Consider the following 23,708-nt stretch of genomic DNA (forward strand, 5'->3'; position numbering starts at 1 on the left):
ACTTTTTGATATATGTCGGTATGGTTTTTTTATGAAAATCGAGCCGTCCAAAAAATTTATCTCCGAGTACGCATTTTCAATATTTTTTTTTTTTCTAAATCTGTAGGTGTGTCACGAGATTTTATGAATCTTATTTAGAATGTATTTAGTGTAGTTTGAATTGCCATAACAGGTTCATAAACTTTTCCATCTACAGGGTGATTTGCTATATGATTTCCGATAATATGAGAAAACTAGAGTCCGGTTCTGTAAACTGATAAACTGTTACATCTGCTGTGTGGGGATTAGTGTAGTCCTTCCATGTACTAAATTTGATGAGTTTGTAATCATTCGTTCGTCCACTAGAGCATTTTCAATATATGACCCAAAACTGGAAATCGCCCTGTATAATACAAACAAATGGCTGAAGTCCCAGCATATGGGGTATTTTTGAAACCAGCCAAGTGTCCTCTCCCAATGTGTGAAGTATGTACAGTTCAACAGGATTCACCCTGTATACTTTTCAACATCTATATAACCACATATATCTTAATATGACACTCTCGAGCATGTACAATGATCGTTTTTTTTTACTATTCTGACAGGCTGTCCTATATACCCCTATATTCCCCCCCATATACAGATCTCATTTTTGGTAGTGGCACTCTACAGGGTCCAACGTATCTCCCTTCATATTGATCTGACGCGCTCGATAAGTCCCGAATTTTCCTCTTGGGCTCCCCAACTAAAAAAGAAACACATGGATCTATTCGAGTCTGTTCTTCAAATATTCTTCACGAGTATAGTGAAAACTCCGTTCGTCAACTAAATATATTCGATATTTCGCCAATCAACTGTGTTTTATTGAAATCATATTGAATTATCTTCCTCCTGAATACAATTTGTCAACAGAAATTCTCTAAAAGAAGAATAGTAGGTAGTATCGAATACTTCGATAGTGTTCAAATATCTGCAGATTTGTTTTTACAATTATATAATATTGAAGTATAAATCACAAATATTTGTTAACATCTGACAAAATGGGCAGAATAAAATAAAACAAGAGAGTATCATTGGACTTTGAATGCGCAGACCATGATTGTAGAAATCTTACTCGTAAATGCGAGCGATTATTTTATGATATATCAAATAATCACTTATTCCTAAGGATTTGTGAGTGTTTACATTTGAGTATACTTCTTCAATATCAATTGTATTAGGAAACAAGGCAGAAATTACTTAAGAAATCATACAAATGTAATATTATCTCAGTAACCATTCTTTATCATTAATGATTCACCAGATTCAATTTGATGAAAATGACCTCTACTATAACGCCTTTGAAGGATCACGTTTAATTACAAACCACCTCGTATAATTATGCATATTTGAATATTGAATTTCAGTGTTCCATAAAACTGCGCCACTTTCGTTAATTGAATTCTTTTTTGCAGAAAACAAACCCTCCTTAAAGACGGATCCATTCTGCCACCACCGGATACTTTGATGAGACAACTAATCGATATAGCCAACAGTGAAAACCCACCCTGTTCAAACTGCGACAAAAGAGATCGGATGAATATGTACTACTGCAATACTTGTGGTATTGGCGATATCTTATACTTATATTATTTGAATCTTTATCGGTTTACAACTATGCTATAAATTGTTCAATTAATTTAATGATGATAAAAGGATAACGCCTTACTCTCATTCACCGAAATAATAAAAGAAATTCAGCTACATAACGCCCGCTGATAAGAAATTTATAAATGTTCTGATTCAAATCTATCTAGCAAACCACCAGTATTAACAGAAATACCATTTTATTCCATTGATTTAGAAGTGGGACTTGTGCTGCTCTGGCGAGGTCAAATGAGACCGAAACCTTGTCAGCATTACTCCTTTTCGACGAAATAGTATTTCTGTACTTTGAGTGATGGCGGTTTGCTAGTTCGATTTAGGGCCTGTTCCGATATTGCTGGTTTTACTGGCCAGTAATCGAATAACAATAGAACTCGAACGACTGGGCCAATAGGCATCGTCTCTGAAATACTGACAGTACTGTTCTGTAATATCGGAACAGACGGTTAGATCGTAACATTTGATGATTTTATATCAGCGCGTATTATGTATTTGAATTAATTTCATTCATTGAATTGAATATTGTGAACTCCTGAGAATTGAAACCAGTATTGTGAAATTAGAATTTTTTTTTATCTGAATCATAGAAATTTCCCACATTTTCCCGGACACCCTGTATACTATTAGTTATGTATCGAAAAAAAAAAACGCGATATGATGCGAAAGGTGAAGTGGTTGCATAGAATGGGAAACAACTTCATTTTATTGTTTCCAGCACAAGCTTCACAGGCTATTGTTTTTCGTAGTCAGTTCAAGTGTTCTACACAGTGAGAGGTCTGTTTGAGTTCTTCAGCATCACCCGAAATTATAAAAGCCACCTTTTCGTTGCGTCTTTTGAAGCTTTGATGGTTTGAGGGCTATTATGAGTTCGTAAATTCTTGGTACCCTCAACCTAAATATCGCGAAACACACTTTCTTGTCTCTCCAAGGCTGCCAACAATATTTTCTGTTTGCATGATCCCCATTTCTGCCACCATAAAGTGGTGTATCTGAATGACAACGAAAAAATTAAAGTGGTGATGCTTTGAGGAAAATTTAAGAGGCAATTTGGTATAACATTTTTTGAAAAATCTCCTCCCGAAAAAGTTATACCCCTCCGAATATTAACCAGAAAATTGTTTTAATTTTTTATTTTCCCTCTATATGGCAGATTCGGGTAACTTGGACAAGTACCCCCCTCGAAGATTTCTTGGTTTCTTACCATTTATGATTATAGGGACAAACTTATTAGATTGTGTAGCGTCTTTTCGGTTAGTTTAACAATTAATTCCTATTGAGTTTGCCTTGACCAGGGCGTTTGAATTGACAGGAAAAATTAACAAATTCAGGGTAGTAATAGCGTGTTTTTCATGGCCCTTATACTTTCTAGTGTCCTGTACATGTGTTTCACTTTGTGCATGTGTAATTTTTTTTCTGGATACGTGGGATATTAGATATGTCATGAAACAAGGTTGTTTACAAATCAAACGGCAACACGGATTTCATAAATTCATTTTGTTGTTTCATAGGGTAACTTGGGACAATGCCGAATAGATACAAGCGGCGCATTGGCAGCAGGAAATATGCCGATTTTTCGCAGGATATTATTATTTACGTTTTTTTCATATTTGAGTTGCAATATATTTACTTTCACTTTAATAGGGGCTTATCATTCAATTTCCTTACCGAATTTCAACTATATAATCACTCTTTCATTATCGGTATTATTGTTTTTATGATTGTCATTGCAAAGCACAAACTAATAGATATTAAGGTAAAATACTCTGGCGTTAGCTCATTTTTTTGAAAATGCATTGCATTTTTGCGAATAAATGGTTAAGTGAAAGTAATACCTCAAGAATCTCTATTCAAAAACAGCATTGACTAGTTCTTAATTTACGCTTTTAATTTTTTACGTAAAGCCTTGATTTTTTTGAAATTGAAGTTGAAGGACTTTTTGTGTCACCCCGCCGCTTTTTTCAAATTTAGTTGATTTTTTATGAGAAAAAAAAGTTGGACTTTAGTGTCTATAAATCTTGACTTCACAATCATTTTTCGACGGTTTTTCAACATATTTCGATGAAATCGTGACATCGGCGATTCAATTCTTCATATATTGCAAAAATTTTCATAGTGTTATAGGTATGCCAAAATTACGCTGAAATTCAGGAATAACTGAAAATTATTCGATATTCCTAATATTACTTTTTGCGTGGTAATTCCTAGTTTTTAACTGACTCAGTTCGTAATTTAGGCTATTGCTCAAAGATGTGGCACATTTCCGTATTTGGGGGAAACCTCCGTAAAACAACCAATGTCTAACGTCTTGATGTCGAATCGTATAAAGTTAGTATATGAATCGGGCATTTCAGGCATGTTTTTTAAAAGGAAAATATTCATCCAAAAAAAGTTTTGAGAAAAAATATCCTACAGTTTTACTATTTCAACGTTTCAGAGCATCCTTCAGGGTTGAAAAAATCCTATAATGTGTATTTTATTGACAAATTATATTCACCAAGTTTCGTACCTACCTGTAGCTCAATATGAGGGGAAATAAAAAAAAAATTCGTTAATCTTCGGAACGGTGTAACTTTTCCGGGGGGGATTATTTTCAAAAAATTTTATACCAAATACCCACATCAATTTTCACCACAGAATCTTTCTTTACATTTTTCCTGTGTTATTCAGATACACCCTGTATATTGAGCTGAAATAATGGTCGTTTGATTTTCGAGAGACACAGTTGCCATATGCCATACCACTTGGAACCATTTATTTTCGGGTAATACAGAAGAATACTCTTGAGAAGTCAAAGCCGTAATATCTCAGTAAATATCCATTCTTGACCAACAGTTCGCTGGACTCAATTTTCGACTATGACCTCTATGTAGTATAACCGCTTTGAAAGATCACATCGAATAACCAATAACACCGTATAATTATCCTTAATCTAAATCATGCCAACCATATAAAAATTCATTATTTCATTTTCAGGGCAAGCTTTATGTTCACAATGTAGAGATAATACTCACAGAGCGAAGATGTTTTCAAGCCACGATATCCTTCATATGACTCAGTGTACCAAGGAGCCTAAACGAGTAAGTAATTATTTAGCGGGTTGAGTACCATAATAATATCAGAGGTAGTGTGTAGCCCTGTCATCTGACGAAGTTTTTTTACATTTTTCTGTAACTTTTTGTTTCCTGATATCTAAAACACAAATTGCATACTATGGCTGGAAACTCACCAGATGCAACATTTTGTTAGGTCCATGTCTCCAGCCCGACAAATAAGATTTTTTCACCAGTTTTAACGCTACAGTTTTCTACCGAAATGTACCATTAGAGAAAAGTTTTGTACCAAAAACCTAGATTTCGAAACTACAGATTTCGAGTAGAACTGCTCATCCCCCATTTTTGAAATTATACATTTTTTTTTCAAAATCGGGGGTGTTATGATTTTGCAAAAAAGAGTCGATAATTGAGTTGGAAATGGTGTTATAAAAACATTTATTGTATATCGTTCACAATTATCAAATGAATAAGTCACCTGCATGAAGCTAATACAGTAATGAAAACAAATATTAACAACATCTATCAATTCAGAGAGACATTATTAAACTAACAGCAGAGGTAATCCAGAGTAGTTCAAATGAGAACTTGATTGCGAGAAAACCTTCATTTCATCAGAAAAACAGAAGGTTAGTATTATGAATTTGAATGAGAATTGAGTTGTAACAGTGAAATAGGCCAAGAGGTGCCAAAATATTGTCTGGTCATCAATGAGAGATCAATAGATTAAATGTGAGTCGAGCAATAATTATAATTCAAATATGAGCAGAGCAAAAATATTGTAAGTTGAATGAGGAGAGCAAGAATATTATAATTAAATGAGAAGAGCAAAAATTTATCATCGAATACAACATTTACAGAGACGGACGTCTTACAAGTAAGCACGATAAGAACGTCCATCAGAAAAATAGAAGATACAATTGATACATTATGAGCGTTACAAATCGAGAGTATTCATGAGGAAAACCACTAATCTTTGGTTTCGAGAAGAACAGAACGCTTACCACTGACCGTTGAACCATATCTGAGAAGTTCACATCGTGTTCTGAAGGAAAACCACTAAATCCAGGGAAACATGAGGATTCATTAATCTGAAACTCGACAACATTAATAAGTCATGTGTACGTAAGAAGTGAACATCAGAGTTGTCTTGAAAAATTAAATAATTATTTTTTTTAAATTAAATAAACTGATTCAAATAAAAGAGATGATCATGAGAAGTACAATAAATCAGTATTCATTATCAATGAGAAAGACGTGAGAATTCAATTCTAGTGCTACAGAGCCATTTCCATGTGAGAAAATCTATATAAATAACAATATCCTAAAATACATACTCCTCCTGAGAAGGCATTCAAACGAGTGGTCTCGTGTGAACATATCAATTGAGCAGTACTAGTAGGTAAGGATTGTAAATCAGTTTGAAAATTCTGAAACAATCTTCCACCTGGACTCATTTCATCGAAATGAAAAGAACATGAAAATGGTGAAATTGATAATTTTGAGAATAATGTGAATCCCCTACCTTTCGAGTTGAACAAATTAGAATTGACTGAGAAGACTTGAAAAAATATTACTTTGATGAGATGAACAGTTGACGAGGTTTTTCAACTATCTAAATGAGAACAATGAGAAGTTACTTCAACAGATTTACGAAAGATAATGAAAATGTGTAGTTTTCCGCTTCTGAAAACACTGAGAGTGGGGCTGCTGCTTCGGTCAATTAACGCACCGCAGAATTGGGGTACCAATCGTGTTTTCCTCAATCCTGGACTCCATATAGAGTAGTAGAGCTTTATGAGTACCTACTTTGTATAATGTATAGTTTGTACGTACCGACATTCAATATCAGGGTCCTTGAAAAGGAATTAAAATAGGTGGGAGTTTAATATGTTATCGAAATTTCAAGGTCTTGATTCCTAAATCACTTCTTCATTTTTAACTCCCTATTCCCTATTCCTACCTATTAAATCAAAACGAACTTGGTGGAAGTATGCCGATTTGATCAATTAACTAGACAATTCCCATTTTTTAGGGACGTTCAGGAGAAAACAGTAGACATCAATACCCTAATAGCACACAACGTCCATGGGACGTACAATTCATGTCCATTTAACGTCGGAACGTCCATGGACTTGATTTGTATGTCCTTTGGACGTCCGTTTCCGGACAGTTTTAGGACGTCCACGATATATATCCATTGTTAGTCCGATTTATGTACAATGTCCGTATCGGATATCCATTGGATGACCGTGATGGACATAATACGGACTATATGACATATGTCCGTATCATATAGTTCCAAAATAGTCCCTGACCGACTTAATACAGGCAATGTCAAAAATATGTCCTTACTGGATATCCATTAGGTGTCCGTGATGAACATAGTACGGACCATATAACTTATACATATATATTACATGGTCCGTATAACGTCCATCACGGACACCTAGTGGATATCCGGTAGGGACCTCTTTTGAATGTCCATACTGGATATTCATTAGGAGTCCGTAAGGGACGTAATATGGACCAAATAACATGTATATATTACATGGTCCGTATAATGTCCATGACGGACACCTATTGGATATCCGGTAGGGACATCTTTTGAATGTCCATACTGGATATTCATTAGGAGTCCGTAAGGGACGTAATATGGACCAAATAACATGTATATGTTACATGGTCCGTATAACGTCCATCACGGACACCTAGTGGATATCCGGTAGGAACATCTTTTGAATGTCCATACTGGATATTCACTAGGAGTCCGTAATATGGACCAAATTACATATACACATTACATGGTCCGTATAACGTCCATCACGGATACCTAGTGGATATCCGGTAGGGACATCTTATGTCCCGGATATTTTTTACCGGATATTCACTAGGAGTCCGTATTATGGACCAAATAATACATACATGTATATCAATGAACATCAAAATTTAATATTATATTTCACTAAACTCCATTTTTCCGCTCTGTAGTATATGAATATCTTAAGAATATTATATTATGTATAACGTTATGATGAACGAAGACTAAATACTTGAGTAATTACTATTATAAAATAATCTATGTTTGAGTTTTAAGACTTTAGTTTTTATTATATGGCATTTCTGTATTAATCGACTACTATTCCATAAATCAGTTAACAATATAATGAATATGTTCCTACAAGTAGGTATATCGTATAGTCTCGGTAGCTAGGACGGTTGCAGCGAAGACTCAGTAATGCGATGTCCCCCACGTACTCGCGAGTTCGAATCCGGGCCAAGTTTAAAAACTTTCTAGTAAGTATGGATGGAAATGAGAACAACACAGAAAATACGTCTGAGTGTAAGACATTGGGTTCTAGGACATTAAAATTCTATTAGATATGATAGCCAACGTCGTGGTAAATTTTTGTACCGTTGAGATAGCTAATGATAGTCCCAACGGGATATCCATTGGACGTCCACGATGGACGTCCGAATTCGGTTCAAAGTTGTGACATTTGTACGTCCCTCGGATGTCCATAGAACGTCCATTGTACCAGAAATGGACGTCCCATGGATGTCCGTAATGTCCGAAGAGGACGCGCGTCCTATGGATGTCCATAGGACTACTTTGTGCTATTAGGGTATATTTCAGAAATCTACTATTTTTCCAATTCAGAGATGATAAATTTAAAAATGGTTTACATTTAAAAAACAAGACTTTGTCTCATATTCGGAATATAAAAAAGGAAATGTCAATGGATTTTACGCGAAAAAGTGAAGGTTCAAGTTTCAGATCTCTAACTTTTCGAAATCGTGAAAATTTCAATGAAATTTTCTCTGAAAAAGAGCCTTCTGTTTTGTTCTAGCTGATCTAATTTCCAAGATCCCTTCACTGGACATCGAATTTGGGACGCCCTGTACATCAGCAGGCTTGAGAAAACTGCCGTTTTCATAACGGTACAAAACGAATACAGATATATTAGCAAAATCTCATTATTTTGAAACATGTCTTCATCCCTTCCCCCCTGATTTGAAACCCCCCCTTAGACCCTATAATCTCAGGGTCTCAGGGTGAAAATGATTGGCGAGGAAGAAATTATTCGAACAATTAAATGATTCCTTGGAAAAGTTCAATTCGTTCTGGAAATAATTAGGAAAATCATTACTATTTGATTTTTGCAACATTTTTGATAATTTCATACACCATTAGCCGTGGAATCTACGTTGAAAAATAATGTATAGATAATTCAAGAATGATTGATTTCCGGATCAGCTCAACGAAATTGAGTTGGTAATATCCTTAGAAAGACAGGTACAAAACCCTATTTTCCAAATGAGAAGCATGGGCTTGTGATGCATCGTGTCCAAATTCACTGGTGGCTCGGTTGGTAAGAGCACTTGGCCGTCAATCAAGAGGTCGCGGGTTCGAGTCCTGAACAAAGGTGTATTTTTTCAGAATTCAATCATTTGTCCGTACGCAGTCAATTCTCCCTAATCAAATTTTCCGATATATTTGTGTTATAAGGATTTTAATGACGTATATTCCGAAATTTAGGAAAACACCCAATTGTCTTTTGTAATTTGCCTACATAATTTATTCAATGAAAAGTATCGAAGATCTCTATTTTTTCAGTGTGCAACCCATGGTGAACATTTCATAATGTATTCGCCAATCCAGAAAACGATGCTCTGTGTGAACTGCTTTCGAGATCTGCCAAATGAACTTCGCACTCAGTGCATAGATATAGATAGTGCTCATCTTCAAGCAACAAAGAAGTTAGAGCGAAGTCAAACAGCCATTATGGATTTACAGGTAAGCCTTTATTTACATACTTTACATTGCATTGAATGGAATTCTATTTCGAGCGCAGTCATTTTGAAAGTTGTACCAGCTGTTAAAGAATTGAACAACTCAATTTAAAAACCAACCTTCATAATTCATATTCATATAAATTTTTCACATTTTATCAACCTTTTTTGTAACCAACTCATACTTCACAGAAATCGTATAAAATGTTTCCCTACCCTATGAGCCAAAGTATCAGATATTACGGATGGTCCCTTTTCGAATTGACTGTATATACAGGGTGTTTTCAAAGGTGAGGCTTTTTTTTGACAGAAGGTAAAAGTCATCAATTTAAGGCCTTTCATTGAATTTCGAGTACGATACTGTGAAAGATGACGCCGACATCGGAATAATAAAACATAAACATATGGCTGGACAATGGTTCAGTGCATCCGAGTATATCCGATGAGTTGCATCAAGTTACTTGAAAAAATTGTTGTATCATGCCGTTTATGGTAGAAACAGTGTAGAAAATTGGAATATTTTATTGAAAGTGCTTATGTTGACAAAGTACTATTGTTGTTACCGTTTTTCAACCTCTTTTTAAGACGATTGTTGGAGGGTTCGAACAAGAAGAAGATAGTGATTACCACTGTGAAAAAATTTATGAATAATTTATACGAATTTTATTGGTGGAATTTCGAGATAATATTCAATTTTTTCACACTTTTGTACTAACCCCCGGTTTCATAAAGCTTCATTGGGAAATCAACTCTTGATTGATGACGGATAAACGTCAATTTGTTTTCAATCAATAATTTAGTCATGAAAATTCAGAATACCATTCTGGCATCAAATTATGATCTATTTACGTCCATTCGCATTGTTTTGCAAAAACGCACCTTCATTTTGGCACAAATTTTTCGTTCTGCATAAATTTTTTTCCCGTTTTGATTTTTGCTTGGAATAGGAAATTTTCTATTCAGGATTCGACATCGTCTGAAACCGTAAACATTACGGACCGTTTTTATTCCGTTTTCAGTTCTGAAAAACAATGTCGCACCCTATATAAAACATCCTGAATTGGATGTTGGAATTAATTCTGATTGATACTTCATGCGATAGTTGGTGTACATTATTGATTCCAAGTTCTGATTTAGCTTTTGTGTTTTAGTTAGGCCTTTCAAAGCATTATTTTCGAACCGTCCAGAGTCCAGAGGTAAGACAACACTCCGTATTATTATCTTGCAACCCCCACCCCCACCCATCCTGTGCTACAATTTGGGTTCTTCTCCTACTGTTAGTACGATACTCTGCTGGTGTGAAAACCCCGGGGTGCAGAACGCGCTTGCTCAAACACTAACCTTACTGAGTTCCGAGATCATTGTCCGTTACGTGTGAATCTTTGGTTCTCGCTGGCGAACGAATCCGTAAACCCCGTTACGCGTTTGAAATCGAGTGACTATGAAATCGTTGATCGGGCAATAAAAGTTTTATGATACCTGCTCTAAGTCTTTTTCTGTCAGTTGAAAGGAGCCATTTCATGAAATCGTTAAAGTTATTGAATAATGAGAAAAATTTGGCAATCGCAAGCTTCCGTTTTCATTCCCAGATAAAAATAGAACGGGCTAATATCCTGAACGAAACTATATGGTTGAGTAATAATCCAGTTAAAAAATGATCTAGGGTCTATTTCAGTAATCTATTCTTTTTTTCACTTAGTCATGTCGAAAGTTTCGCTTAGATGATTTTTGTAGAAACGCTTTATTTTTACCAGTTCTACCTTCTGTTTTGAAAAATAGCCCCTCCTTCAAATACACCCTGTATTTATGAATCTCTAATAACATCTCTCTCGCGCCAATGATGCAAGAAGTTTGAGAGTAGGACTCTCTTCTTTCCAGTGGCAACCATAAGCCAATTTATTATTGTTCGGTAAACTGTAGAGATGTTTCCAAAGTAGATGATCACGTAGTTATGAGAAGTGTTCAAATTTTTATATTAGATTATTCAATTCATTTTGAAGACATCGGTAAGAGATGGAATCATCGCTCTCAAAAATTTGATGGATGAGCTGAGGAAAAATATGGATTCAGAGAAGCATGCTGTGAATACTTTCTGCCAAGGAATGCAGGAAGCAATGGCCAAAACTCATTCTACCATGATTATGGAGGCACAAAGACAATACGAAAGCAAGGATAGGATATATCGCAGCCATTTGGTCGCCTTAGGTAAAGTATTTCAATGAATATTTCCGAACTCTTTTGAAATGATTCAATCTCAATGTAGATGGGTCCCAGAGAAGTCGAAATATCCAAGTGCAACTGTAGACCGGTTTTGGGATCATTTTCCCTCGTTAGTATAATTGGCTCGTTTCAGAATCGCATCTTTTCAATATGTTACGTCAATACCGTCCAATCCATAGAGGTTTCTACCTCCATGGTCCAATCAGAGCAAAGTAACCTGAAAATCTGCTCGCTCTCTTTCCTCCGAGACGTAATTCTGGAACTCTGGTAATATAGCACTGAATAATCACAGTTCAAGGCGTTATCTTATTTTCATTATTTTTTGCGTAGGGTTAGGGAAATAAGGACTTAACTCTCGAACAGTCTTATTCCCATTTCCTTATTTCCTATGTTCGATGAGTTGAGGAACTAATTTTTCTTGTAGTTCTTAATGCAAAAAATATTATATATTTTAGTTCAATTCAATTTGATATTTAGGGTTGAGAAGGGATGGGAATAGGAGTGCAATTTATGTTGAAGGAACTGAAAAATAACTTTCTGACTTCGAAGAATCTCAGTTTTTCTTGTTTTGAATGAATGAATTTTTCGGAACATAAGAATACTTAACCTCTCGCCTCTCTTTTGGCAGATAATACAAAGGGTTAATAAGTTGTAATGAATCCCAATATTCTGAGAAAATTGGAGTTCATTTTAGTGCATCCTTTCATTTCAATTTTCCGCCTTTGAAAATATTTAATTCTCAAATCTTCAGTGCATTGATTCCGATAGGCAGAGTAAATGTAACCGTTTATCTGTGTTAAACGTTGTTTTTCTGATGTTGATATGCGATAAACCGGAGCTGACGACATTTTTCACTCTTGTCGCATTCTGGAATTTTCAGATTTTTAACGTGGGATTTGCCTATAAAAGCAGATTTTCCCCCGCGACGGCCCTTTTGTCACTTTACTTTTACTCTTTTGTCTCTTTACTCTCTTTTCTCTGCGGTTCTTCTTTGATTGTGTGCACGACGAGCCGTTCAAGAATTTTGTGTTGCGAGGGTTAGTGCTCTTAGAAATTAATTTTTATTTTTCGTGCCTTGAAATAAAGGAGGTAGGTCCCCGTCTATATCGTTTAGTTTCTTTATTAGACCTACACCGGTTACTTCTTTGACACTGCTGTACTGTATCGCTTTCTGTTATCTTTTGCCGTACTTCACCCTGTTTCGCGAGTCTGACTTTTCCCTTCGCTATCAGTCATGGTGCGTAAGCCTTGGGGTAGTGAAGAGGAAGTCCCGTCAACCCCCCTGTTCACGTTCCCACGTCATAAGTGTTGAAAAAGAAATCTCTTCTTTTATATCAGTCATGGTGCGTAAGCCCTTGGGGTAGAGAATAAAAGGTACCGCTCGTCGTCAGTGAAATCCCGTAGTTGCGCTCAAAATAGACCTTTTCTTCGCTATCAGTCATGGAGCGTAGCCCTTGGGGTAGCGAATAAAAGTCTCGAGTAGATCCGCCCTGGTTGTGTTTCTTTCATTTCTGGAGAAATACAATTAATTGCATCCCGATACCGTATATCAAGTCATTTCACTTCACGAGGTCATCCTTAGTATCCATTTCGTCAGTTCTGGTTGGCGCATTTTAAGGAACAACCTTTGATTTTTTTTTCACTGTACCCGGTATAAACTTTATAAAGTGCTCGTGATCGGATCGAATTTCCAGAATGTATGTTTGCTGATCGATTGGCTCATATTTCATACCTACACATATTTCCGTTGTTCATATAATCAGTTTCCGAAGGTGTGAATAAACTGGTACATAATTTGATTTTGACTACTTCGTTATCGCTACCACCCTCGATAACAGCGAACTCTGTCTCCGACTAGCAGCTACTCTGGTAGGTTTGCTATTCTTCCTAGTGAAGAGAATAGCTGGCGCTCGAGATAAGTTTTCTCCGAGGAAACCAATTACAAAGTAGTCAGTAACCACACATACATCTTCTTCCTATGTACCAAGAAGAAAATATGTTATCTTATTAAAGAGTGACAAACAAATAACCTGACATTCATATACATTAATTAGCAGGGCTAAGAACTGACATCTGATATTTTCACAGGTACCGTTATGCCAGTTCTACAGCTCCATCTTGTATTATGCACCACCTTCACTGCTGCTGCCAATAAATATCAATTTCTGGATCTCTATCCGAATTTCATTGAACGTTTGGCAGCTGTTGGAAAATTGAGTTTGCCACCTAGGTGAGTAACAGTTGACCTTTCAAACAATAAAGGGTTGAGAGTTTTGCTTTGGCAAGGTGGTTTTCAAAAATGGAATACGTAAGAGCTGAAATCGAAATAATGAGGAATTTCATACTCGTTAAACATTAAACTTTTGTCTCTGCCTTGAACATTTCTGCGCAGAAATTAAGCGGTTTAAAAGTCATGAGATTGATCGAAACTCCTTCTTTCACAGGTCATTAGAATCGTCGGCTGTGAAGACTAACTATAGAAGTGAATTTGCCCAATCTCTAGACCCCTGGATTGGGCCAGAAGCTGTGAGACAGCATCAGGCAGAGCTTTCGGCAGGTAGAAAATTCAATATCCACTATAATCTTGACATCGATTTGCGGTTCGAAATATGCCAAAATCTGCTTTCAATATTCATAAAATATTTTCAAACATTTTTGTGTGTGTGACGCCAATGTTGCAACGCCAAAATACGTATGTTTCAAAAAATACGAAATATTTTTGGAAAAATATTCCCGCCGAAATACGGCTAAAGAGACGGAGAAGTTGATTCATTCACGTCTCTCAATAGAGTTTTATATTATTTTCCCATCCCGTATCTTAATAACTATATTCTTTTATCATTCTGTTTGTGAATAAGTATGTTTTGTCGCTTCTCCAATTTCATTTATTTGGAAAATCTCTATTCTTTCAGATGTTTAACATGCACCTATCATGATTTTGTCTTCACTTTCTTTAATTAGTATATGTGCCGCTGCCCTTAATTTTTATTACTTGTTACGTTCATCTAGTCTTTGTTTTCCTTATATTCGATAATTATATTCATATATGAATATGAAACCATACTGGGTTAAGTTACTATAAGACTTATCAGAGTGTCATTTTTCCGAATCGGCTCGGTTTAAAAGATACAGGTTCTTGAAGAACCATAAAAAACGGTTTTATCGAATTAAATGAATTTTGAAATATAGGTTTTTATTTATTTGATGAATCTTTTTCGAACAAGTCTGCCAGTTTTCTTATTATGAGCATTAAGCTTACCATAAAAATACCAGAAATTCACAGAACCCAACTCTAAAAGTATTCTTTATATTTTCTTGTATATTGCATCGTTTTCGAGTGATTCGGTGTTAAAAAATATCTGCAAAATTTGAAAAATTGTGTACTATGGCTGATGATAACAACTCTGATCCACAGATGTGATCTATTTCAGTAATAATTTTCCATTTTTTCTTCAACTTTGTCATTTTTTAAGTTTTGTATAGGTGATTTTTGGTGAAACGCTTCATTTTGACCAGTTCTGTTGAAAAAAAAGCCTCGCCTTCAAATACATCCTGTATTTCTTCCAATTGGTGGATTGTGCATTAGTGACTATTGACTATTGTGTTCCCTATTTCGAGAGATACTGAATAAATTTTTGAATTCGGATTTTGACATTCAATACTTCGCTGTCACTCTAGATAGCAGGAAAAACTTGTTTTCGACTAGAAGAGCCATCAGGGGAAAAGCCTTTATACAATACCTATTCCGCAGGCGATTCTTATGAATCGATGTGTAGGTAGGCTGTACCTATCACGAAATCTGTATCTTTCAAAAGTTGTCCTGAATTGAATTTGTAAAGAAGCATTTTAATTTTTTTTTCCTAATTCTCCTGATGCTAGTACAACATTCCTAATCCTAGATCTCTTTCAGCGTCTCTCAGAGAATTCGATGACACTCACCATGAACGAATATAAGGTTCATTTCTCTCTTGAAATCTTATCGGAACTTATAAACAATGCCCTCAAATGGTATTGAAAGAAAATTAATTTCCCAGATGTGGCTTACTGATTTGATTTGATTATTGATGAAAAAAATAATTAAAAATGAATTTTGTTGAATATATCATAGATGGCCAATTTCAGGCATATGATGATGGGACCTTTTTCGATTTGAGATAAAAAAGTTTTTCTTCAAATTCGAAACAGCAGTGTTTTGTGAATTCTTCTTGAAATTCTCTCTCATGACATTGTATTAGATTCGAGTCGTGGGCTTACAACAGAGCAGGCTAACAGTGATTCTTACGAAATTCTCATCGATTCATCCAGTATTTTTTTCAGCTTCTGCGATATATGAAGGACCGCCTCCAGTAACGAGGAAGCAGAAAACTAACCTGAAAAATAAATTATTGGAGGGAGAAAGTTCATTTTCTGCACATTGTAGATCATTCGAGTCGCAGATTCGTGAATTGAACCAACAATTCAATACAGTCAAGGAAAAAGTTAGTGACCTCCACAAAGATATAACAGTTTTGAGGAAGGCGCAGAATCCACCACTAACAGCAAAGTAAGATTTAATAGGAAAATACTTGATTTTCCACACTGCTTCGCTGGCACTCATTTAATGCAGATAGACACTATTGTTCAATAATTTTAGAAGCTTCATGTATGAGGTCATATATTCAAAATTTTAGCACTATTAAGACAATATCGTCAGCACAGTTATCTTACTCTTATTTTATATTTTTGTTCTCGTGTATTTATTTTCAGATACGAGATGCTTACTAGAGAATGTCTTCACCTTGACCATAATCTGGATAGACAACAGAAGGAATTGGAAAGAATGGCTGGGATATTCGATGCCTCATGGGAAGAACAACTATGGAGACTGAGAGTAGAACAAGAGGTTTTTAGTTGTCAAAGGGCTGATGTTACGATGCTTCGAAATGAATTGAAACACTTGACACATGTCGCTATACAACTGGAACCTTTTATAAGAAGTCTGAGTCTTCCGCAGAATATGAAACCCCAACAAGAAATACCTCAAAGTGAACAGAATAAGAATTTGGAGTCACTACTTGAACATATTGGTGAGAATTTTTTCTAAAAACCATATATTTTTGTGTATTGTTGTTATATGTTATATTATTCTCACAAGTTTCCTCCAGTTAATAGATTCCTCAAGGATGCGTGAGAATACACGTTGAATCCATCACTTGATCAACTTGATATTGCAACCATTCCGAACCTAGCGGCCGCTTCTTTCTAGAAAGTACGGGAAATCGCGAGAATGTTTCCGGCGCCTATATAAGCCAAGCCAAAGATTATAGAGCTCTAACTCTATAATCTTTGAGCCCGGTGAGGCAGGATAGGAGTGGAGTACACTACGGTTTACAGTGCAGGCGGAGAGTGGAAATAAATAGTAGTGACACATTTAGTAATTAGTGTTATAAGTGTAAATAAATTCTCTCAATCGGACGCTTCAATTAAGTAAAACTTTACATTGGTGTCAGGTGTGAGGTTCAACTACGCTCGAATTAAATAAATATTTGGAGTTCATGCCAGTGATCACAAGACTGCAGAACGCGATGGAGACTCAAAAGGTAATGGACTTTTTGAGTAAGAACGAAAGAATGGAAGGAAATTCCTGAAAATTAAATGAGAAAATGGACGAGAACTCTTGTAAGTTAAATGAGAAAGTAGACGAGAACTCTTGTAAGTTAAATGAACAAATGGAAGAAAATTCTCGAGAATTAAATGAGAGAATTAACGAGAATTCTTGTAAGTTAAATGAGAAAATGGATCAGATTAAGGAGAATTATTGTATTAATATAACTTACACATAAATTGGATAAGAAACTAGAAACCATAAATGCAAAATTTGATGAAATGGTTGGCTATAGTGAGTGGAAAATTTGACGAAGTTTATGGAAGGAGTTGATGAAAAATTTGACAAAAATTGCGTTGCTTAACGCCAAAGCAATGACAAAATGACAGCGAAGGTAGTCGAAGATCAAGCCTAAGATGTCTAAAACACTGGTGTGTGCACTTGTCACTTTTTGCAAGCATAAACATTTCAGAAAATCGGGGATATGGGATCAGTTTCGTGGCGGCGCCACCATGTCATTTGCTTCGTTCCATCCTTGTTCTACCAAAAGAAGTCCAATGATACTCTCTCGTTTTATTTTGTTTTGCGTTGATATCGAATGTCTATCAACGAGTTCAAAATATGAACCGTCAGATTTTGTCAGCTGTTAAGGAGTATTTGTCATTTAGAGTTTAATTTTCGTTGTAAAAACAAATCTGTCAATATTGCAACACTATCGAATAAGGGTTCGAAGGAAGATTTACTGTTCTTCTTCAAGATAATTTCCGTTTGACAACTTGAATTCGTAAGGGAGGTAATTCAATATGATCTTAATGAAACACAGTTGTTTGGTCAAATATCCAATATATTCAGTTGACGGAAAGGGCAATTTCACTATATCTACTCAGGAAGAATATTTGAAGTAACAGACTCGAATAGATTTATGTATTTCTGATTCTCAATACATGCTCACAATTCACATTACGTATTTCCAATACAGTTTCTTTGAAATATTGCTGAAGTTTGCATAAAACTCAGCTACATCGGTCCTGAATGTTCATTAATCTGATTTGGTTCTGCTTCAAATTCCAACAACACCGAATTCTTAGTTGTAGTTCTTGATTGTCCATACAGAAATCTGAACGACATGTTGAATAAATGAATGTTCTACATCCCTTCCTCGAAACTAATACATTTTCACACACCAATAATCGTTTATAAATAGAACATATTCGTGAGTCGTAGGAAGTATTCAAATTATTTTCAAATATCAATTGACAATGCTCTGTCAAATTCTAAACAGCGCTACCTACAGTGGGAAAAACGAAACTGATCCCATATCCCCACGAAATTAAAAACAAAATCGAATCAGTGAATACACCAGAGCTTTAGACATCTTAATCAAGCCTCCAACTTATGATGGATGATATTATATGTCCACCCTGGTGGACATATCAAAAACTGTTTGAAGCTGCTGCGTTGGCGAACAATTGGAACGACAACGAAAAAGCCAGGCATTAATAAAAGCTCTACGAAGAGAGACACTCAACATTCTGCAAACGTTTCTGGAAAGTCGACAATCCTCTTACGAAGTTCTAACATCGAAACTTCTAATGAGATATGGCATGGCGATGCTCATCTTCAACAAGTTTACCGTGCACAAATAAAGAACCGAGTGCAGAAAACAGGTAAAAATCTCCAGGAGTTTTTAGGCGATGTGGCGAGATTAGTCAGGCTGGCTTATCCATCTGTTCCAGATAGCTTCCTTGAACAGCTATTTATCCAGACATTTAAATAGTGAAATACAACAAGCCCTGAGACTAGCACGCCCTAGAATCATAGATGATGCCTCAGCCCAGGCTTTGGAAATTGAGACAGCGAAGCGAGCGTCGCATAGAGGACACCTTCGTGTAAGACAAGTTCAAGAAACAGACCGATCTATTGAGGACATAGAAGGAATCCGCAGAATATCGCAAGCTAGGAAAAAGGATGCTGTGTGCTAGAACTGCAATATGAGTGGGCATGTCAAGAGAAATTGTCCATAATTTGAAAGAGCTACAGCAGAGAAACTAAAAAGAGTCGGTGGTAAGGAGCAAAAATCGACCTAAAAGCTAAAAATACCCTCGAAGTGATAATAAATGACCGGAACGTGAAAAAACTGGTAGATACTGGCCAAAATCATTTTGTTTTCACCGAAGCTGCAGAGACAGTGAGAGGGACCGTATAAAGTTATCAAGATGATAAATTATGTAGTTTACAGAACAAGGAAGCTCTCCAGGGGAAAAGAGAAGGTCATCCATTTCAAACGATTAGCCCCGTACGCGGAGGTCGAAGAAGTTGCAAGGTAGTGATTACTAGAAGTTTATGGATCGCTATGGTGGAACACGCGTTGCACGATTGGGCGTCACACAGGAAGTACATCAAGACCTCTTCACAGTCTCTGAGGGATACTCTCTCGCTCATTGTGTAGCGAACGACCTTCGTATGAGCAGAGTATTCAGAAACAAATTTGGACGCCAGAAAGAACTATTGCGACAGGAGCCTAGAATCGGAAAAGCTTTGAAATTGAATGACACTAAAGGAAGCTTAAAGTGACTTTAAATTTGATTATGGAATTGGACGTAGGGTTAAAGGAGGCTTTAAAATCAAAGTGACTTCAAAGGTTTGATTATGAAACCGGCCGTTAAAAATGACAGTAAAGAGAGCTTTAAGCTTAAAGAGACATCAAATTTGAAATTAAAACCTTTTTATAAATTTTATAACGTCCAGTTTCATAATCAAATTTAAAGTCACTTTAAGCTTCCTTCATGGTCATTTTTAGTAGGGTTAAAGGAAGCTTTAAAATTAAAGCGACTTCAGGTTTGATTATGAAAGCGGCCGTAAATAATACATATGTAAATAACTGAAATAAGTACCTATGTTATGATGGTATATTGAATATTGGTCATATTAATTTCTGATATATGTATATTGTAATTGTACAAATTCAACTGAATTTGTAATTCAAAACAACCTATTGCACAGAAATAGCACCTTCGACCAAAGATATTGCCTTCGACGTATAGCAGATCAACATATACTTTTGTGTCCTAGTCAAAGCTTTATTTGTTCTCCAATTTTTATAAATTGCAAATAACAATATATAGTGCATCCAACAGCGTTTTTTTTATTAATATTAATTGATTCCAAACAATGTTTAGAAGTAAACTAACATCCTGATCACAAAACAAAACCATACATTTGTTTTGTCGCATAGAATGTTTTCTGTTCTAAACAAAGAGTCGATATTAAAATTCAATACAACGTACGATTATAATTTGAATTTCGCGCTCCTCAATTATAAAACAGAAAACTGTTCGATAACAGTTTTTCTGAATTGAAAGTACTTTTTGAGCGCCATCTCATTGTCAAGTGTGTTTGCACAAGCCAAAATGTAGTCGGTACTAGAAATATGCGAGGGTGGTTCCTATCTTTCTACTCCATAATCTTTGTAGACTATATTTATTTTTATGTAAATTAAAGGTTAAATGGGTTAATTTAGTAACTCTTGTACGAAATTAAAGAAGCAACGATAGTGAATTTTTTTGTTATCGCATTGATCTTTTTCAATTACGATGATAGTTTAGTGTCTGAAAATTGAATATAATGGAAGTTTTGAAGGCCTGCAGACAAGAATTTGTCTACATTGGGTTTGGTATTTTTTCCAAGTAGAAGAACGTTACAAAAATGGTCGAATTCTAAATTCTTCAGCGTGTCATGATCGTCCTTACAGAATTCTTCTTAACTTGATTGAAATTGATTAATAACTTTTCTGCCTAGGTTTGTTGCAGTCCTCAGAAGCATCATTCGGCAAAATTCCAAGATCGCGCAGTCGCGTTCTCAGTCAACTAATAGACAAAGTACGTCCCAACTGCCAAGAAAGAGAGCGCAGTAAATCTGTAACACCGATGGATAAGCCGAAACTGAAAAAGAATCTCAACACAGATAGTCATCCACTCAATGTTCAAGGATTAGAAGCTCAAATAAAAGAGAAGATACAGGAAATCTGCAGACGACCATCATCCCAAAGATCCAAGTCGGACACTGAAACAGAAAAAAGTTTATCGAAATCAGAACTGAGCAAGAGTGATATACTGAATGAATTTGGTAATTCAAATAAGCAGAAGATAACTTATAAGAAAATCGGTGAGCTTAACTTTCGTTTTCTTTTTCTGTAATTCGATATCACCATGTGTTCATTTTTTTGGGTGTTTATATTGAACCATCTTAGAGGGGGTTTCTTATGTTTTATGTATGTGTATTGTAAATTTAGATGCATGTCATTAAATTCTACCAGCTGATGGGAGACGTTCTCCAGTGCGCAGCGCTTCTCTATAGGTGAAAAAGATGAAATTGCACTCATTTTAGAAAGATTTATTTCTGTTGCATTTACGTCTGAATACAAATGATAATAAGAATTTTTTTGGGCAGACGTTTTGGCCGTTAATGAATGCCTGGCAGACGCCATTTTTGATGAAGAAGAATATTTTTCTGAAATGGTTTGAAATTTCACTATTGTGAAATTTCAAACGATTTCAGGAAGGCTGAAATTTCGATATTATATTATTCAGATATTCAAGAGTGAAACATGAAATTGGCAGATATTAATTCGGTAAAAAAACAATGCCTCATCCCAATAATCCATTGTATATAACCCTCTCAACCGATACTGGTATAAAGTTATGGTAAAGTTATTAACTAAACAAAATATCACAAGAAGAAAATTAAAATAAAGACTAAGAACATAAAATAAAATTTAATCAGAGAAAGTGTTCAAAATGTCTTCCGTTTTCACGAAAACACTGTGATGAATTCCAGTTTTCTGAGAAAATTGGAGTTCATTTTAGTGCATTCCTTTCATTTCACATTTCCGCCTTTGAAAATATTTAATTCTCAAATATTCAGTACATTCATTCCGATAGGTAGAGTAAATGTAAAAAACCGTTTATCTGTGGTTAACGTTGTTTTTCTTCCATGCCGTTGAAGATTTCGACGTTTTTCTGATGTTGATATACGATAAACCGGAGCTGACGACGTTTTTCACTCTTGTCGCATTCTGGAATTTTCAGATTTTTAACGTGTGGGGGGATTTGCCTATAAAAGCAGATTTTTCCCCCTCGATGGCCTCATTTACTAAAGAGTAAATGAGGCCATAAGAGTCTCTCTTGTCACTTGACGCTCTTTACTCTCTTTTCTCTTGTCTCTGCGATTATGTGCCCGACGAGCCGATCAGCGAATTTAGAATAAATTTTTGTGTTACAAAGGTAGTGCTCTTAGAAATTAATTTTTATTTTTCGTTTTTTTCCGTGATTGCCTGAAATAAAGGAGGTAGGTTCCCGTCTATACCGTTGGGTTTCTTTATTAAACCTACACCGGTTTTCTTTGACACTGCTGTACTGTCTCGCTTTCTGTTATCTTTTGGCCATACTTTACCCTGTTTCGCGAGTCTGACTTTTCCCTTCGCTATCAGTCATGGTGCGTAAGCCCTTGGGGTAGTGAAGAGAAAGTCCCGTCAACCCCGTGTTCTTGTTCCCGCGTCATAAGTGTTGGAATAGAAATCTCTTCTTTTCTATCAGTCATGGTGCGTAAGCCCTTGGGGTAGCGAATAAAAGTCCCGAGTAGATCCTACCTGGTTGTGTTTCTTTCATTTCTGAAAAAAATACAATTAATTACACCCCAATACCGTATAGCAAGTCATTTCACTTCGCGAGGTCATCCTTAGTATCCATTTCGTCAGTTCTGGTTGGCGCATTTTATTGAACAACCTTTGATTTTTTTCAATGCACCCGGTATAAACTTTATAAAGTGTTTGTGATCGGATCGAACTTCCAGAATGTATGTTTGCTGATCGATTCACTCATATTTCATACCTACACATATTTCCGTTGTTTATATAATCAGTTACCGAAGGTGTGAATAAACTGGTACATAATTTGATTTTGACTACTTCGTTATCGCTACCACCCTAGGTAACAGCGAACTCTGTCTCCGACTAGCAGCTACTCTGGTAGGTTTGCTATTCTTCCTAGTGAAAACAATAGCTGGCGCTCGAGATAAGTTTCTCCGAGGACCCACGTTACAACACATATAAGTTTTTACTAAGCAAAGCATTTTTCAGTTTTCTACCTATCTTAGGGACGGGGGTCACCTTTTTTTGAAACACCCTGTATGTGTTGTGACCGTCAGGAAACACTGACATCCCTTTATAAGGAGAAAATCAACTCCTACTTAGTAGGAGAATACAGGAAATCTCCGCGTAAGCTGAGGTAATATTTTGAATGTTATTTGCTACACGTGGAGGTTCCTGGAAACGGGAAGGTAGACACACCAACTATGCGGGAGACCCCGCTCATTTTGTTGGTTCAGAATTGGCGTTACCCATCTGTCGTACATCTGTCAGGAGATTCACCATTAGATGA

The 23,708-nt window shown here is 35.9% G+C and overlaps 1 protein-coding gene across 3 annotated transcripts in view; it reads left to right on the forward strand.

The window, feature by feature from the left end:
• The window catches only part of LOC123320377 (RING finger protein 207-like), a 38,790-nt gene that overhangs the window by 5,148 nt on the left and 9,934 nt on the right, over positions 1–23,708 (forward strand). For all 3 annotated transcript variants that reach the window (XM_044907681.1, XM_044907679.1, XM_044907680.1), the window contains exons 3-11: positions 1,434–1,582; positions 4,597–4,700; positions 9,292–9,471; positions 11,468–11,672; positions 13,776–13,917; positions 14,132–14,244; positions 16,005–16,230; positions 16,434–16,753; positions 21,070–21,435. In XM_044907681.1, coding sequence (XP_044763616.1) covers positions 1,434–1,582; positions 4,597–4,700; positions 9,292–9,471; positions 11,468–11,672; positions 13,776–13,917; positions 14,132–14,244; positions 16,005–16,230; positions 16,434–16,753; positions 21,070–21,435 — 1,805 coding nt within the window. The remainder of the gene's footprint in view (positions 1–1,433; positions 1,583–4,596; positions 4,701–9,291; positions 9,472–11,467; positions 11,673–13,775; positions 13,918–14,131; positions 14,245–16,004; positions 16,231–16,433; positions 16,754–21,069; positions 21,436–23,708) is intronic.

The sequence above is a fragment of the Coccinella septempunctata genome, chromosome 9 (assembly GCF_907165205.1).
Source record: "Coccinella septempunctata chromosome 9, icCocSept1.1, whole genome shotgun sequence".
Lineage (NCBI taxonomy): Eukaryota > Metazoa > Arthropoda > Insecta > Coleoptera > Coccinellidae > Coccinella > Coccinella septempunctata.